The sequence below is a fragment of the Mastigoproctus giganteus genome, chromosome 14, assembly GCF_048544385.1.
Source record: "Mastigoproctus giganteus isolate SK-2022 chromosome 14, ASM4854438v1, whole genome shotgun sequence".
In the NCBI taxonomy this organism is placed as follows: domain Eukaryota; kingdom Metazoa; phylum Arthropoda; class Arachnida; order Uropygi; family Thelyphonidae; genus Mastigoproctus; species Mastigoproctus giganteus.
In genome coordinates this window covers 40,882,194-40,901,450 of record NC_143588.1, presented here as the reverse complement: position 1 = coordinate 40,901,450, position 19,257 = coordinate 40,882,194, and the positions used below count along the sequence as shown (strand labels likewise).

At 38.8% G+C, this 19,257-nt stretch overlaps 1 protein-coding gene across 2 annotated transcripts in view; it reads left to right on the top strand.

Moving 5' to 3' along the window:
• Positions 1 to 951: 951 nt before the first annotated feature.
• LOC150075080 (metal cation symporter ZIP14-like) overlaps positions 952 to 19,257 on the top strand; it is a 142,546-nt gene continuing 124,240 nt past the window's right edge. For both annotated transcript variants that reach the window (XM_090388686.1, XM_090388685.1), the window contains exon 1: positions 952 to 1,201. In XM_090388686.1, coding sequence (XP_090244812.1) covers positions 977 to 1,201 — 225 coding nt within the window. In that variant the 5' untranslated portion in view covers positions 952 to 976. The remainder of the gene's footprint in view (positions 1,202 to 19,257) is intronic.

Below are 19,257 nucleotides of genomic sequence, written 5' to 3'. Positions count from 1 at the left end.
CACACACTGAATCGCATTCAGTTCCATCAGCACAACGCTTCACTCCATCGTTCTGGAAATGTGCAATTTTTTTTTTTTTTTTAAAGAAAACAACATTGAGGTTGCAACAATGTTACAACCTCAAAGACGAGTATGGAGGTGTGGCCCACAAACAACATTGTGGGACACATTCTCCATACTCGTTTTTAATCAAGTATGAAATACCCGTTTCTCTTTTGACTCCTAAATCCTAGAAATAACATTTTTTTTTTTTAAAAATAAGTGTTCAATAATAATTCCCGTTATTTTTAACAATTACACAAACGATTCTCGTTAGAAAAACAGCTTTAAAGTAATTTCATCATTTAGTTTAAATCATTTCTGAACGTGAAGCAAATCAATGAAATGGTATGCAAATTTTAAGATTAATAAAGTGATGTCTGCTACAACTGTAACATTTTTCAAAAAAACTGTGTTGATACTAGAAAATAAGTATCAGATCGTGTCATATTAATTTTATCATATCATCACTCTCACGTCGGGAACTGTTTATGGATAACTATGGCCAACCTTATCAAGTTCTGTGTCAGTAATAATTAGACATCGTTCTCTTCTTATTAAAGTCATTAAATTATCGTTTAACGTCTATAATAAGTGGGAAATTGCCTAATTATTATGGACCCTGAAACTGGAAAAGATTAGCTATAAACGATTAGCTGGAAAAACATTGAGCATTTCAAATAATAGTAATGCCACGCTCCTCTTAGAAATACAAATTGGCGCCAGTTTTGTACTTATCACAGGTGGCACAGATGACGTCACTTACAGCGGCATTTTAAGTACGAAGCGCTAGTCGTGTGCAGGACGCTGGAGGAAAAACTTGTGGGTTACCTGTTCCGCTCAGAAGTTACACGACTCCGTACCTGTCCAGACGGGCGTTGAACGACCTACTATTCAGTACTAACAGGTAGCTCGCTGAAACTTAACTGAAGATACGATGCTGTTAGTACTTTGTCTGCTTCTCAGTCCATTATTTAGTGAGTCGCGTACACCCGGAAATGAACTGGACCAAGTTATCCAATCTCTTCGTCATTCTGTTCACGTAGAAAATAATAATAATTATAACATACCCATTTCTAGTACTGTGGAAATGGTCGTTGGTACTTTATTAGAACGGCTTCAGTGTGTGCAGCAAGGATTAACTCACTTGGAATGTGCTCAAGTAAGTAACTTCATTTCTGTGTGCACTCAGCTAATAGCAATGCGATCGAAAATTCATAAAAATGTCTAGTCGGTTGTTTAATATGTGATTTTAAATTCATCTGGTACGAAAAGTTCCTTCTATAATATTGTAAATTAAAAAAGCACGTATTTGCAATGTTGAGGGAAGGTAGCGACTGTTTTGCTCATTTGAGAAAACCAACCGACGTCAGTGATGGATCCAGTAATGCACAATTACAGGAAAGGTAGAGGTGGATTTACAACGAAACCTCCACTGCTATTCAAATATCCTACTGGATTCATCCTAAAGCTTGGGTATATCGTAACAATGTTTATTTCTATATTAATTCAATACTGTCAATCATTATTGTATTCCCTTCCCCCCCCCCCCCACAGATGAAGTTCAGATTTGAACTTACTGGGGTCTAACTCTTAAGATGATGGTGGTTAACAAAAATCAGCGTATTCAAGAAATTCAGGAGTCCCACTGAAAGCAGTGCGGTAAATAAGTCTTTTTCTGTTCATAGACTGGAACGACCAGACGAGTTCCCAACATAGAATACAAGAAACAGCACCGTATTTAGCAGTCACGGGCTTGAACCCCCAATCACTCAATGCACTCTTACACTTGACCACTTGGCTACGGCAGATGACGAGTGTATTGCTCCCTCTCGTTTAATTCTGGTTGTGTTTTGAGTTGTGGAAGAAACACGCAATCTTGTAAGCTACAGAATCGACTCTCCATAGCCTTTATCTTGACACTTCACCTTGCCGATGTGAAATTACAACATTCCAGTAGAATACATGCGATTTGGTTGCGATATATACTCCCTGTGGCCTTAGTCGCCTCTACGCGTACTTTAAACAGCGCTTGCCATACTCCACTCTCATTGAAGTAACACAAAATTAACTGAAAGGGGAGGTGAGGATGCCTTAAAACGAAGACTTCGATGCTACTCAAATATCTCATTAAATAAACAAATTTGGCGCCATTTCCGCATCTATAATTCGACTAGAAGCATGATATCTTAGAGGGCACTGTTTCACGGGCACGCGTCTTTGAGTGACTCATCAGACAGTGCTTTCTTTGGTTTTCTTGATAGACATCGACTGACTTGAACCGTTAGAGGAACACTCTAGTCGCTTGACTAGTCAGCAATGAGGCGAGGCAGCAATAATGCGCCCGAAACCGCCCCTTGTGGAATGATCCGCAAAAAGCGGTTACAATCCATAGTGATTTAACTGTGTCACTTGTTACTTTAATTCATTTTAATAAAAAAAAAGTACAAAAGAATTTATCCACACGCGAAGAAATAAACTCCTACGTATATACAAGGCTAAATGTTTTACCAGGTGTTATGTGATGGAGAAATGACAGTTGAGATGTCCTGTATTCGAATCCATTGCATGAATGACTCAGTTTACCAGAAGCATCGCGCGCCTTTTTCAGTTATATTATTTTAAAATTTATTTGAAGTTGGAACAATCATATGGTTGTTCATATAACAATCATTAAGAGACGCGAGGTTTATGGTTAGTTAATGGTGAAAATTAATATGATATAGTTAGTTGGGGTCTGTATAGCTGCAGAGGGCTCAGGAAAGTTCCTTGATCGGCTCTAACTATAAGCTCCCGAAGCTTTCAATAAATCTCACCCCTTCCTCAGCGTGCGTTTGAGCAGTTTTGCATGTCTTTATTCTCTATTCTACAGAATTCTACTCTTCGTTTTTTATAGAATTAAGAATTTAATTTTTTTTTAAATCATATAACTACAGAGCAAACAGACAATTGGTCATTCTCTTTGTAGTAGTGGCATGTGATGCAAGAAAGCAAGTGTTATGAGCTTATGCAACATCAACCAAAAAAAAAAAATCACACCATTCCCTCCAAATGCCTGTCCAGTTCCTCAAATTTATTTAACTTATCAACTTCCACAACGACAGATGGAAGTTTGTTCCAGCAATTAACCACCCGCTGGCTAAAGGCAAATTTCCGCACATCTATTCTACATCTGTCTTCTCTTCATTTGAATTTATGCCCCCTTAGGTTCGTAATCTGAACAAGTGGAAGGATCCCATCAGAATTCAGCGTGCTCAACCCATTCAAGGCCTTATACACCTCAATCAGATCACCGCGCAGGTACCTAGTCTCCAGCCACTGCAATTTGCAGAACTTAAGCCTCTCTGGGTAAGAAGATCCCTTCATTCCCCTCACCAATCTTGTTGCTCCTCTCTGTACACGCTCAAGAAAATCTACATCCTTCCTAAAATGAGGCCTCCAGACCTGTACGCAGTACTCAAAGCGTGGCCTGACCATTGCCTTATACAGAAGGACAATCACCTCTTTTTCCCTGCTAGCAAAATTCCTATATATCATTGACAAAACCCCATGACCTGCCCTGGCAGCCTGTCTGCATTGCTCAGAAAACTTCATATCTGACTGCACAATTACTCCCAAGTCTTTCATTTTCTACCACCCTAAGTGTAGAACCACCCAGTTTCTACCCATATGCAGTACTTTGCATTTTCCACTTCTTAGCCCATCTGCCCAAATTTTCTAGATCCTGTTGCAGTAGCACACTGCCATTACTGTCATTAACAACCCTGCCAACCTTTGTATCATCTGCAAACTTCGACAGTAAGCCTGATATACCTTCATCAATATCATTGATAAATATACAAAACAACAGTGGACCCAACACCGAACCCTGTGGGACTCCACTAATAACATTAGTCCACGAAGAGCAGCACCCATTGATTACCACCCTCCGTCTTTTCCCAATCAGCTATCCTTTTATCCATTTTTTTTTTTTTTTTTTGTAGTTGTTGGCGCATAGGCTTCTGTGGCGATAATGCACCTCCCAAGGTTTTTTGCAGTACTTTGATCCAAGCCCGAGGCGGGAATCGAACCCGCAACCTTTGGGTTGCCAGGCAGGTTCTTTACCCACCCGGCTAGCCCGGTCGGCTTTATCAATTGTAGCAACTTACCCTTAATACCATTCTGCTACAATTTGTACAATAGTCTTCCATGCGCAACAGTGTCAAAAGCTTTCCTGAAATCCAAGTATATGATATCAAAATTATTTTTTGCGTCCAGTTCCTTTGTAACCTCATCATAATATCCTATCAAATTTGGCAGACAAGACTTTCGCCGACCCTGTTAGCCGGGTAGGTAAAGTGCCTGTCTGGCAACCCAAAGGTCGCGGGTTCGAATCCCGCCTCGGGCTTGGATCAAAGTACTGCAAAAACCTTGAGAGGTGCATTATGGCCACAGAAGCCGATGCGCCAACAACTACCAAAAAAAAAAAAATGACAAGACTTTCCTTTAACAAATCCATGCTGTGTCTAAATTATTGCTGCAGTCTTGTCTAGATGATCCTGCAATGCATCTACTTGTACTCTACTTCTTTCATATTGCGATTGTGAAAGACCCTATGTGGTCATCCTGGGAAGCATAAGCAGCGGACTTATTTCTCAGGGACCTGAGATGAGGCGGGAAGCGAAATAAAAGAGAAATGAGTCTGAGAACCCTTAACTCCAGCTTGTGTAATGTTTGTTTCTTAGAAAAGGTTTTAGAAAATTGATCAGATTATCACAGTAGTAATCGGCATTTTATTTATACTAGCTTGGTTCTAGGAAAAAATATGATTAATACATTAGGTATCCTAAAGCACAATGGCTATCACCAGTGGTGGCGGTGTAAAGGATCCAGCAGCACTGGGAGAGAAGGGTTGGCGAGTTCCCTTTCGGAGAAAATTGCATTTGAGAAATTAAGTTAAGTAGAACTTTAGCAATCCTAACTACAGTAAAAATCTAGCATATGATTTTATACCGGAAATACAACAAATTGGCGTATGAACGGACCAACCAACTATTTCTTCCCCCCCCCTTTCCTTGAATGCTTGGAAATTTTTTTTTTTTTTTGCATAACGCTAAAATTTATCAGGCTTGGCCTCCGCGGACTGGTATTCTATACAACTACTCCATTAATAATTGTATTCTATACAATTATTCTATAGAATCCCATTCGATGATATCAGAAATTATGAGATTTTTCCACCTTGGCCGAGTTATTTTACCCCAGCAGCTCGCATCTGGTGAGTATGGGCTTAGCACACCCAGGGTCCTGAGCTGCATATCATCATTCTTCTTTGGTGATTCCTCTCTCGTCGGAGAATTCGATGATTTGCTCGACTAAGGCTATGAGGCGTCCGTCACTAACAGACGCCTCACAACCTTAGTTGCTTGAGCGCTTAACAGATGCTCACTAACGTGTTCGAAATGCGATGCGAACGCAGTAACAATCAGTGCAGTCCTCTTAGAATTAAGGCATAGTTTGCGTCCCTGAAGATATAATTCAGGGACGCAAACTATGCGTCCCTGAAGATATAATTTATAGCAGGGGAGATGTGCAAATTCAGTCTCGTTCATAATCAGATGGCAATTTCAAAGTAGCTTTTTAAGCCGGTCCTACACGATACAAACTTTAGGATTCGTGCTTGCAGTTAATACTTTTATGCAGCTGAAGCAATTAAGTGACCTGACTGTCTGTTAATATATACAGGGTGTATTTGAAATCGACGTCGATATATATTGAAGAATGGTTCATTAAAATACAAGAAAAGTCTACACTCGGTTCGAAGTAGGAGCAACGGGTTTACAGCGTTAACAGTTATTGACGTCATTTCCGCCTTTAGCGTTTTGCGAACATCACGAAGTGGGGTATGTAAATTAGATTAGTGCACAAAACGTTACTTGTACATTTATAGATATAAAATGCGTGATGAAAACGTAAGCTGCAACGAACGGATACAGTAACTTCATTACGTCTATGGCGAGTAGAAGTGCATCGTTTGCAGAATATGCAGACATTCACTTTATACTGTAGTGTATGTGAAGGAAATGCTAGAGCTGCAGCCACCAAATACCAGCGTCCTTTTCGAACAAAGCGTCACAACACCCTAATTGGCGTGTTTCTCAATATCCACAAATTTCCAGGAATAGGGTACAGTGAAAGGGAATCACGACCGAGGCCAACTCCGATCATATTCCGCAGAGGAAGAGGTGCTGGATATGATGACATTAGATCCCTCCACCAGCAGACGAAGAGTTGATGCAAGAACCGGTCATCCTTCGTTTGGCACACACTGCGCGAACACTGGATGTATGCATACCATATGCAGAGTTCGGGCATTGCAAGCAGGAGATTCGCTTGAGCTTGAGAAATTGTTTATGTATACTTAATTGTATCAACAACAGCTCTGACTTTCTTGTCAGTATTCTCTGAACTGATGACGCAACATTCCCATGAGATGGGATCAGTGTTGAATCCAGAGGGGATGACCGGGGGTGAGTTTCAGCCCCAGTGGAAGTCCCTAAAGAGCTCCAGCGTATAAGCGGGAAATAGCCGCCTTAAATCCCTCTGTGTTATGGAGGGTGCTACGAAGACTGAGAGTGGTCGGGCCTGGCATCAGGGCGATGTCTGACCACAATCTTTAATTTGAGGGGTATCCAAATCCCCAGTCAGTTGTGGTGCCAGAATTGCAATGTTACGTAAGGTGACCATCTGAAACAAGAGCTACGTTCAAGTTTTCATATAGATATTGTAAAGGGCTTCCCTGCAATCCTATTCAACCACCGCAGCACCCACTATTCCAGGGTGAGAAACTTCCTAATATACTTATAGGTAATATATAAAGTATAGGTATTTGGGACAGAGGATCAAATAATTGAGGCATAGAGGGGAGAAACGGAAATGATACATCTTTGGATGTATTGGGTCACTAGTTGCTGGTTTCGAATCCTAGTTATCTCTTGTCTTACAGCCTAGATATGGCGACTAGTGTTTTTTTTTTTTTTTATTTATTCGAATGTTCTGAAAGGTGCCTTTTGAAAGATGAGGCACTCGTCCCACGTCACTCCTAGATCACTGTATGAGCTGACTTTCTTAGCCTGTGCTCCACTTGTAGATAACTGAATTTGATTCTTGATCTTCTTATTAGTTATTGTCAGTTGTGTTGACTTGTCATAGTTTAGCCATAAACCTATTTTCCTTAAATAAGGAACAACTGATCAATATGGGCTGAATAGCCTTTAGGGTTCTTTTTTGGCACCCGCCTCACAAAGCAGTGACCCCACCTCTGGTGCAAAACTCCATCTTTCAGGATGTTTCGGAATATGTGCAACAACATATGGGCAATATAGGCGCTGCATATTGTTAATATAAATATAGGGAACCAATCGGGGCCGATCGTAAATTTGTTAGGCAAGGAGTTAATAGCATTGATGATCTTCTCTAGAAATAGTGACGTTGGATAAAACATTCCCACAAACGCAGCCTCTCGCTAAAATATGTTGTGCCATATCCTTCGCTGATATTCTTGGACATTTCTAACTTTACTTTCAACTGGCAGCCTTTCAAAGCACTCCTTAGCCCAGTGTCTTGAATGTGGTTTTTTCCATTTCAAATTTAGCCTTTTTGCTCACGATTCTTTTTGAATGTCGAAATTTTCCAATAACCTCTTCGCAGCTTGCACGTAGTTTCTTTTTCAAGAAAATGGCTTTTCCTTATAGTCCGGTCTTCATTAAATCCTGAATTTTTCCATTTCCTATAAGCCTTTTGCTTGGTCACAAACTTTTTTTTTTTTAATATTCGTTGAACTACGGTTTAGTTTTGTTGGTGACTTATCTCTTTCGAGATACCCAGGTCAGCAATAATTGAGAGCTCTTTCTCAATCAAGTTGGTAGCTTCTTCCACCGGTTTATTTTATAGAGCATTCTAGTTGGGTCTTGATGTTTCAAAATAATCTCAGGTCTGATAAACTTAAGGGAGTATATCTTCTTAGTTTGACGAGTTTCTCATCGATGCATTGCTCACCTGCACTATTGTATAGGGAAATTTCACAACAAATTGGGTTGCAATCCGACTGGAATTTAGTTTGATGGGTGACTTTTTTATGCTTTCAGATTATGTTACAATAAATCTAAAATGCTGCTCTTCCCTAGTTGGAAGTGTATCAAGTAGGGTCAGTTGTAAGGTTTGCATCAAGGTGTTCTTTAGTATAATCGTGTCTCTGGCTAGGCATATTAAAATCTCCAGTTACAATCATGGGAATATCAGTGCCAAGGTTCTCTGAAATCTACACAAAAAGCTCGGTCCTAGTGTCTGCACTATGTTCATATATATAAAGCAGAGTTGGATTTTTTGCGACTTCCTGCTGAAGGAGGCGGATATGGCTTCAAAGTTTTCAGACTGACTTGGTTTAATTCTTGTAGGATGAAGACTTTCATCGTAAAGAATTGAAACTCCTCCACCCCTCTTGTCTTTTCTGCTATTCCCGATAAATCTAACTAGAGAATTGTACCAGCCAGTGTTGAATACAAGGAGGGTGACCGGGGGCGAGTTTCACCCTCGCCCAAAAATAGCAATTTTTATTTTAATATTAGTTCAAAGACCTCGAACGTTGAAATTTTCGCCACATTTTTTTGTTCAATTTTAATTAAATTTCCTTCTTAATTTTCACAATGTCAGTTTACACAATGCTGTAATTATAAAACAGTAATTCAATAAATTTATGTCAAATAATAACAGAAAAAATTACAGCAACTAATTGTACTCGTTGGGTAGTACACGACGAAATTAAAATCAATAAAATTCAAAAGACGCAATTTTCAAAATAATTAAATAGGCAATATGTCTGGCTGTACAAATTGTAACTAAAAGCCACTGTTTCAAGTGTGGGCATTATCATTTTATGGTCCCTTTATTTTCACACAAACCATCCCTTGATAATGTTTCACACAAACAGTCTACTTGCGACTAATTCTTTTTGTATACCGCAAACAAGACCGACTGGATCGCAAGCCGTGAATTAATCCCTCCTGTGACTTTCGTGGTGGGGGGGGGGTAAACGATGTCCGGGCAGAAAGAGGAGTGTACTGCAGCCACTATTTCAATCATCGGCAGTTTCCTTTATGGTCTTCATATTTCCTTTTTTTTTTTTTTCACAGCAAGAGTCTACTTGTGGCTAATTCTTCCTTTGTATAACGCAAACAAGACTGTTTGGTCGCAGCCTATAAACAATATTTTATAATCATTTTATTATATATACGTATGCACACTGCAAGATTGCATGAAAATACGCTCAGAATCCCGAATGATTTATCGGAAAAATTAATAAACGAAGTGATTGATCCATATGCAAAGAAAGAAGAATAAGATTATCATAATACTTGCATGTTTAGTTTTTTTTTTTTTTTGCGCGAATTTTAATCGGTAATTTTCATATTAAACTGTGATTATTATCAGTAATGTGGTTTTTGTGAACTGACTATTAGTATTTAGATGTTAAATAATATTTCCTTTTTGTTTTCTCATATTCTCTTACTATAACATTCACAAATATATAGATTTGTTTGCTACATACTGGATTCAACACTGGTGCCAGCAGATCCAGTTGCCTGTTATGAATTAGCCAAGTCTCCATTATACATAGTCACATTCTTCAAGTAGTAGGAATGTCTGTAATGTATGCAGTTTGTTAACAACTCTTAACATTCTGAATAAAAAAAAACAAATGGGCCGGCACTCCCAGAAGGGGAATTCTGTTTCTTTAGTAGCTAGCTACATAGGTTGATGCACACTACTTGATCTCCTCACATATGCTGTGTTCTTTTCTCGATATCTTTTAACTAGTGCACCCAGTGGCCAGTTGTATTCAAAGGTGAGATTTGGGTCGTCAGGGGAGCATGTTAGCATAAATGACGCATACGAAGGGTGCCTTGTTTTCAACTGTCTTACTTCTGTGTGGACTCCGAATCTTTGAGCAAACATGGCCTTTATGTCATTTGCCTGTACGTTCAGAGTAAGCCCCTAGTAACAACTTTCTCTCGGGTTCTAATGGCTGTAATATTGTACAATCGGCTATCTGCTGAGCGGTTTGTATGCGCATTAAAAGTATAGTACGGAGATTGTGTAGACGGATAAGAGTTATTACTCCGGAACTGGCTGTGTACATTTGATTTGGAAGATGCTCATCGGTTGGCAGCTTTCGACAGCCCCCGATTCTGCTCGCTCTCGTGATTCTTATAGAATGAGGTTTTCCTTGTATTCCTGTTTACATTTGAAATTTCCGCATATCCGGGCCTGGGATAATTTTAATATAGCATCTTTTGGTCTTGTCCCACTTCAGGTGCAGTATTAATAGCCGAGAAGGGGACAAGAGCCTGGGCATCTTCTCTGCTACTATGGAATACAGCGCCATCATCTTCACGTCCAGGCTCAGAGGTTTGAGGCCTTGTTGGATAAGCTGGCTTACCCCATTGCATTATACTCCTCTTCAGGTCAGTCATCCGGCCTCTCGGTGAGCAAATTTCCTGTTTTATTTCTTCGTTCTTGGTTGATAATGAAAAGGGTGGATTTCCCCCCCCCCCAAAATTCGGGGAAATCTTTCTTTTAGTGTATTCTTCGGCACGGATGGCAACAGGTTTAAGAAATTCGGCGAATACTTCGTCTGTTATGCATTTGAGCATATGGTTCAGGTCACTGAGAAAGGCACTGTTCACCTGATTAGCCTTAGGATTTGACTGTGTGCTGACAGGGCGATTTGCATGAAGAACAGTCCTTGGGACAAGTATCACAACCAAGGACGTTTAAAATGTTACAGTCGGGTAGAGTTCCTGAGCTCGTGTTTCCCATCCAACCTTTTTAGATTAGACAGTCATTTATTTGATCATGGCCATAATTTTCATGATCTTTCTCGTCTGGTCTATTATTTTTAAAAAATATTACTTCCTTCATTGTTTCCCAGGTCACTATGTGTGTGCATCACCGTAGGGTGAGGAGGCGGCATTATATTCCTCCGATGAAATGCATTCTTCGTCGGCGCATTTCTTTTTCTTTGCTGGGGGGAATCGGGCTTCTGATTGGAGATGCTCGCAGATCCTATCTGTTTACTATTTAAGTAGCATATTCCCAGGAACCCTTCCCTGTTGTTCAGAGATAACTGCGAGAGGCTTGAGTACCCTGAGCATAACCGTAATATTCTGTGCTTTGATTTACTACATATTAGTGTTTCATCTGCGGAATTATTGCAGAGCAGAGATCACATATTCCAGGAGTTACTGCTATTGTCATGTTTAAAGGACTGATCTTGTGGTTAAGGTCACAACAAGGCAGGAATGCGAGGAACGGTTTCGTATTTCCGCTCCAAATTAAAATTAATACACACTAAATTACTAATACACACTAAAATTAATACAAATATGTCATGAAATCTCCTCATGCACTGTAATCGATTGATACTTATTTTCCTAAGTAAACAGCATATTCCCAGTGGGAACGAAGTAAGTCTTCAAAGGGATAGTGAAATGAAGGTCATTTCACTATCTGCTGCAGGGGCACGAATATAGTGTCTTGGTCCGCACGTTAACCCTTCAGGCATTCCAACTACTTTGTACGAAGCAGGGCTCTAAAAGCGGAAATGACGTTACTAATTTCTGCGCTCTAACCCAAAACCCGTTGCTTCCACTTCAAAATGACTGTGGACGTTTCATTGTATTTTAATGAATAATTCTCTCAATATCATTTGCAAGAACACCCTATATATATTACAAAAAAAAAAAAAAAAAAAACACCCGGGTACTAATGTTCAAGGGGCGCTTGAAAACCTGAAACTTACATACACATATCAAGAAAATTTTAAAGGGGACAGCCAAATTTAAATTGGCACCCGAGCGCCACATATCCCAGGAACTCCCCTCGTAACGACATGGGTCCACGAAGGACCTAGTTTTCGGCAGTGATATCTTCCCATGCATTCCGACATTTTGCTCAGCACATTCCAGTGTGGTTCCACCAAACTGGTAGTAACAAAATTTAGTTCGGTGTCATTGGAACCATTTTGTTCGGCCCTGTCGACTAATTAACAATATTAAAATTAATTTCCAATTTCATAGACTAATTCTTGCTATTTAACACTTCACATCACTGAATTTTTTTTTTTTTTTCCTTCATCTGCAAACCAGTGCCAGTAATGATAGCAAAATGTCAGTTCGCAATGATCAAAACGTATTCTTTTGCAAGATGTAATTTCGATCTTTACGGTGACAGTTTTAAATGGGTAAAAAGTGACTTAAAGTTATGAAACAGTAAAGCACAGATACATTTCGGACTTCTTTGCCGGGAAATCATCTTAATTTGGAACGAGGTTGTACTAAATTTAACAGTCACATAATAAAATTTACAACAGAATAAATTTGACGTTTTTATATTCTAATTTAAACATAATGATATTAGCAACGATCTATCGTTAAAATTTGTGGGTTTGGATACATGATAGAAATGAAATTCTTATATCGTACTTTTTTACCGGCACCCACTAAAATACTTCTAGTACAACTTTAGCATTAGTAGAGGCAGGGGTGGGCAGAGGGGAAAATAAACCTCCTTAACCAAAAATTTTAAATTAAAGAAAAAGAACGCAGGATGCGTTCTAAAAAAAAAACAATACTCAAAAGGCCAGTCGCCATCCCCCCCCCGCCCCCTTACGATGATACCTGGATACGCCATTGAGTAGATGTATATGATGCAAGAAAGCAAGTTGTATAGCATCAGCAAAAAAAACTTTCCATTTCACCCATCCAATCACTCCAAATGTTTGTTTAGTTCTGCCTTGAACTTATTTAAGCAGCTGACTCCACTACAACGGATGGAAGTTTGTTCCAACTATCAACCACCCGCTGGCTAAAGGCGAATTTCCGTGCATCTATTCTACAATTGTCTTGTCTTTCCTCAATTTGAATTTATGCCCCTTCAGGTGCGTAATCTGAGCAAGAGGAAGGGTCCCATTAGCATTGAGTTTGCTCAATCCATTCAAGGCCTTATACACCTCGATCAGATCATTTCACAGGTACCTAGTCTCCAGACATTGTAATTTGCAGAACTTAAGCTTTTCTGGTAACACCAACCCTTTGTTCCCCTCACCAATCTCATTGCCCTTCTCTATACTCGTTCCAGCAGCTCTACATAATTTCCTAAAATGAGGCCCTCAGACCCGTATATACAGTACTTAAGGTGTGGCCTAACCATTTTCTTATACAAGGGGACAATCATCCCCTTATCCCTGTATATCCTGTAACTTGGACAGCATAATAAACTTTCAATGTATCGATATTTTGGCTGCGATATCTCGCTAATATCTATGTATAATTTTCTATTATCGTATGATCGATAATGTTTTTTTATTTTTTGTAATCCTTACTTTCCATTCACTGCGGAATCAGTGCCAGTTGACGCCGTCAGTGTGACAGAACTTAACCCCTGCGATCTCATTTAGGAGGCGTGGATAGCGAAAAAGTAAGGAAGAACCGCTTTCCCTCAGATTTTATTGCTTGTTCATTGAGAACCAGAAATAAAACCTGAACGAAAATGTGTAGCCTCCATATGTCAAGATTTCAGTACATTCCTGATGTACGTTTCGGTCACATGTCACGAAAATTTCGACAAAATTGTCCCGGACACGTGTCTTTCAGCAGTTTCCACTAATCATCTGTACACGCAGAAACATTTAGTGGTAATTGCTTAAAGCCGCGTGTGTCTTCGTTTCATGAGTGGCTTGAATGACTATTGGCCAAAATGAAGTTTCACGCCACCATTATTTGCCACTGGCAGTCAGATTTTATTACTACTTCTGAAAGAACAAGCAACAAGATCTGGGAAGTGTGGTCTGAAGTTTTCCCAACCTGGCTAATCACTTACATCGCCCACGCTTCCTAATTGAAACCTCAATTCTGCTTGGGTGAAAAAGTCAAGTTGACTTCCTCAGACTACAGTACTTAGAACTGCTTCAGACGTAAATGATTGGTTGATTTTTTTGGTGGTGCGAAAATGACAAGGTTATATTGCGCCATGACAGGGACGCAAATGATGAATCAACCATGTTGGATAGAAAACTTGCACATAGTCGAGACCCGCTAATATTCGTAAAATCGGATAAATGCTTGACTTATTGATTTTCTCTTGTAGAGGATCTTCTCTTGTAAAATCAATGGTGTGAATTTAAACCAAATAAAAATAAAGTAATAAATAGAAAGTATAGGCTATTCAGATATATTATAGGAAAATTAAATTTTAGAAAACTTATCTTAAGTCGGAAATTCTCTTACCTGAGATTTTATTAGGAATAACTGCATCCAGGTAAGATGTAATTAGGACAGTATTGAAAGACTTGCATGGGGATAAATAAACCTTGTAAGAGGACAAAGGAATAAAAGCTAAGTTTGACCATAAATCCATACATGGCAAATAATTTGAAGCGTAATGGGAGCTTGATTCCCGAAGCTTGATGGCGGCTTTTCGTTTATACCATCTTCAAAGGGATTTTGATATCATATACTTGGATTTTAGGAAAGCTTTCGATACTGTTGCACATAGAAGACTACTGTACAAATCGAAGCAGTATGGCATAAGGTCAAGATGCTGCTATGGATAAAGGGATGGTTGATTGGGAGAAGAGTGTTAATCAATGGACGTGTCTGAAGTGTGATGCTCTTCGTGGACTAATGTTATTAGTGGAGTCTCCCAGGTTCAGCGTTGGGCCCATTGTTTTCTGTATTTATTAATGATATTAATTGAGGTACATCAGGCTTAATGTCTAAGTTTACAGATGATGAAAAGGTTGGCATGATGGTTAATGTTGGTAAAGGTAAACTGCAGCCATTATCAATCCACTGTAGGATGCAAGTCTCCTCAACGATTCACGTTGAGAGAAAAAAAACCATAAACTGCCACACTGGTCTAGCGTGGGTTGGCAGATCGACAGTACTTAGCTTAACCCCGCTCTACTCAAAGAGCGGGTGCTACTGCACTCCGGCTCCTGAATATTCTGCTACGGAGACCACTAGTAATGACAGTACGCTACTGCAAATCTAGAAAAGTTGAGCACATAGGCCAGGGTAGGGGTACTGGGGCATGCGTCCCCCTGTAATATTTTTCCTAGAATATACATCAATCGTTTAACTACCTTTTTTTTTTTTTTCCCATTGTTAACATAGGATTTTAGCTATTTTCAACTGACTACAATTGGCAACACTGAGGTTGTGATCGCCATTCTATTTCGAGGGTCAGGCAGGTTGGTCGTGCGTAATGTTTAATTCAAAGTTTAGCTGTGTGCCTATATCCGCCAGTCATTACGTTTAAGTGTCGTGTTTGTTTTGTTTTGTGCACTAATGTGTGCCTTGTTTGTACACGCCCAAGGCACAAAATGGTGCCCCTCTGTCATTTTTTTTTTTCTGGTTCCGCCAGTAGATGAGCTGAGAGGTGGCAACTGAAGCATTAACTTTGACAAATGCAAAATACTGCATATGGGTAACAGTAATCCCAGATTAAAGTGCCAACTGTGCGGTACTACACCCGGGGTGGTGGAGAATGAACAAGAACGAGGTAATTATGCAGTCAGATATGAAGTTTTCTGAGCCTCTCTTACAGAGAGGCTGCAAGAGTGGGGATTTGTCAATGGTATTCAGGAATTTTGCTAGCAGGGATAAGGAGGTGATTATCCCCTTGTATAAGGCAATGGGCATGTCATGCCTTGAGCACTGCGTACAGATCTGGATGCCTCATTTGAGGAAGGATGTAGAGCTGCTGGAACGAGTGCAGAGAAGGGCAACGAGATTGGTGAGTGGAACAAAGGGTTGCTGTTACCAAGAAAGCTTAAGTTCTGCAAATTACAGCGTCTGGAATCTAGCAACCTGCGAGATGATATTATTGAGTTGTTTAAGGCTTTGAATGGATTGAGCAAGCTCAATGCTGATACATTTTTCCTCTTTCTGATTGTTGCAGAATAGATATGCGTAAATTTGCCTTCAGCCAGCTGTTATACACTTCCATTCGTTGTTGAAGTGGGTTGTTTTGAATAAATTCAAATTATGTCACGGAAGAAATAGACTAACTATTGAAGGGATGAACAGGTGATGTGGTTTTTTTTGTCTGATGCTGTATTACTTAGCTTTTCTTGCATCATTTTGTGCTATTAGTACTAAAGTATAAAAGTCATTGCTTTTCAATTCAGTTACACAAAATTAAAAACAGAAATGAAATATTAAAGCTTTACTGAAATTAAACCTACTGTGCTTGATTACAATTTGATCTACACGCTGAATTGTCTGGTCATCAGGTCATGCTGTGGATTCTTGAAAAGATAGTATGTCCTAGATTTTTTTATTTCATTTAATTTTTTTTTAATATTATTTTATCCTATTAGTTCGTTTATATCATATTGTTCTTTTATACCATATCAGTTAGCACAATCGGCATACAGTACTTGCTTTAACTGAGAAGTATCAATGCTCATTACGTCATTGTTGCATCATAAGCTAACTCTAGTATAGTATAATGGCAGTAAAGTGAATCACAATTTCCGATGGCATATGGGGCAACTTCTTTTGCCTTTGGATTAAAATTTTAAACGACTATAAAAAGTGTGCGACAGACCTTTTAAATGAATTATGGCAGTTGGTGTGAATCAGTTTCCGATTTTAATACAACGGCATATGGAGAGGGATACTCCTTCCCGTCCTTTTGCCCTTCGATTAAATTTTTAAACAACTATAAAAACTGTGCCACATCATTTTAGTGGAAATAAGGCAGCCGCTATGAATTAGTTTCCGATTTTATTACAATGATATATGAGGAGAATACGTCTTTCCTCATTTTTGTTCTTGAATACAAAAATCAATCTGTAAAATATTCAACTCTGTTTTACTATATATATAAAAATACATTAAAAACTAATTTTGTTAGACAATGGTTTAAAATAACTATAAAATTCGGATATTGTCATGCTATTTCTATTTGCATGCAGTTGAATTTAGTGCATTCTGAAGTGGCTCTTCCCATAAGCCGACGTAGTAGTAAGTGGCAACGTGATGCAAGAAAGCAAATGTATGAGCTTATGCAGCATCAGCCAAAAAAAAAAAAAAAAAAAAATCACACCATTCCCTCCAAATGCCTGTCCAGTTCCTCCTTAAATTTATTCAAGCTATCAACTTCCACAACGACAGATGGAAGTTTGTTCCAGCAATTAACCACGTTGCAACAAAGACGTAGCGCGGATTAAACCTACACTCCTCCCTCTCACTGAAGCAAGTGTGAAGCACAATCTGTAAAAAAAATATATAAATGAACTCAGAAATATTGCTTACCTTTGATTAATTCGTAGAAATGAAATCTGTCCATTTCTGTTATAAATCGAATCCACTTTAGTTTTAAAAATTCATTTCAGAAACTAAACAGTTCTACTTTCAGTCCATTAGGAAAATTTTTTAACAGTTGGGTACACAGCAAGTATATATAATTGTACTTTTTTTAGATATACACAAGACAATCCATAATAACAGGTAAAAGGCACAAAATAAATAAAATAAACAGACTCAGATCCAACATCGCAACCTACAACGTGCATATTGTAAGTGTCTTGAGCACCTGCTGTTGCTTGCCTTGTATATGCAGCAGTAATCCATACTTTGATGTCATAGATATAAAGTGATCCAGTACCATGCGTTGATTTCCTGTGCTATCGGTTCTACTGAGCGTGGACAGGAAATAAAGTTCATAAGTACATGTCTGAAAACGCTTTCGTTCCCAGTTATGACCCGTTTGTGTGTTTCCTTCATAGAGAGAGTAAACACGCCGGTAATTAAGTAAGATGGTCAATTTGAGTCTTTTGCATATCTGCAGTCACTCTACATGCATGCAAATTTTGTAACAAATCAATCTATTCCTTTCTAGGCGAGACAACTGTTTTAAAATGACTAAGGCTATTCTTATCAGTTGTCTTGATAACAACCATATAGTTTTAATTGAATAAGTATTCCTATTATTTTCAACAATCGATGTATGTTTTTTATTTTATTTATTATTTTTTATTTGGCTGTCATTATTATTCTCAGGTATAGGAAAACATAGGAAATTTCAAGGTCATTAAATTTTAAGAAACTATCAGCCACTGGGAATTCTTAGTAGAATGGTTGTGCTACCTGATAGCTTTGACGTAGTTTTCAGGATACCAAATTGTATTTAAAAATACTCACGTGTTGCTGAGTTATGCATTATTGGTATTTTCAAGGTCATTTGTATGTATCCAGGAGATAAAAGAACTACAGCAGTGCCACCTGCTTGTTCAGTGGTGACTAGAAATTCGGCATAAATTGCTTAAAATTATTAAATTGTAATTGTTAATTTTACGCAATTTACAATTACAATTAAATTGTAATAAAAATTACAATTTAATTGTAATAATTTTTTATTACAATTAAATTGTAAAAGCTACTCCATTTATATGGCTGCGTCAAGTTTAGTAGATCGGCAGCTTAAATCCCAAACCCGGATAAATGGTGAGGGTTGACGTCAGGAAGGGCATCCGCTCGTAAAAACCTAAGAATAGATGTGTTCCGGTTAAAGAAGTTAGTCCAGCTAGAGGAGAAGAGAATGTAAGTGTTAGAATGGGAACATTGAATGCCGACCCCATATAACCTGGGAAAAGACGAAGAAGAAGATTATTTTTATTTACCTTGACCACGAATAATTGGCACGGTAACGCTCAAATAGCAGACATTCATTTAATTTCGGGACGAGCGAACAAAATCAGTGTTTGATATCGTCAAGGTACCAGAGGTTTCCCTCAACTCCGCGTTTATTTCTCTTCTGTCGTATACTGCAGAGGTCCTTAAACTGTGAGCGGAAAAGATTCTGGGGGTTGCAGAAAACATTGATAAACGTGATTAAATATCTATTATAGAACTATTGAAATTATTATACAACAGCGGTTCTTAAACTGTGGGTCGCGAAAAAAATGTGGGATAACTAATAATTTCGTCTTATGAAAATGGTCGGGGATAAAAAAAAATAAAAAACCTGTGATATACAATTCTCTGCAAAGAGAGAATGTGGATTTGTTAGTGTAAGATTCGCTGATATGTTGTTCATCTGGTCACTTCGCCTAGGGGTCTAAGGAACAACACTGGTTCCTAGTTACCGCCCATTGACACGAGGGGTTAGACC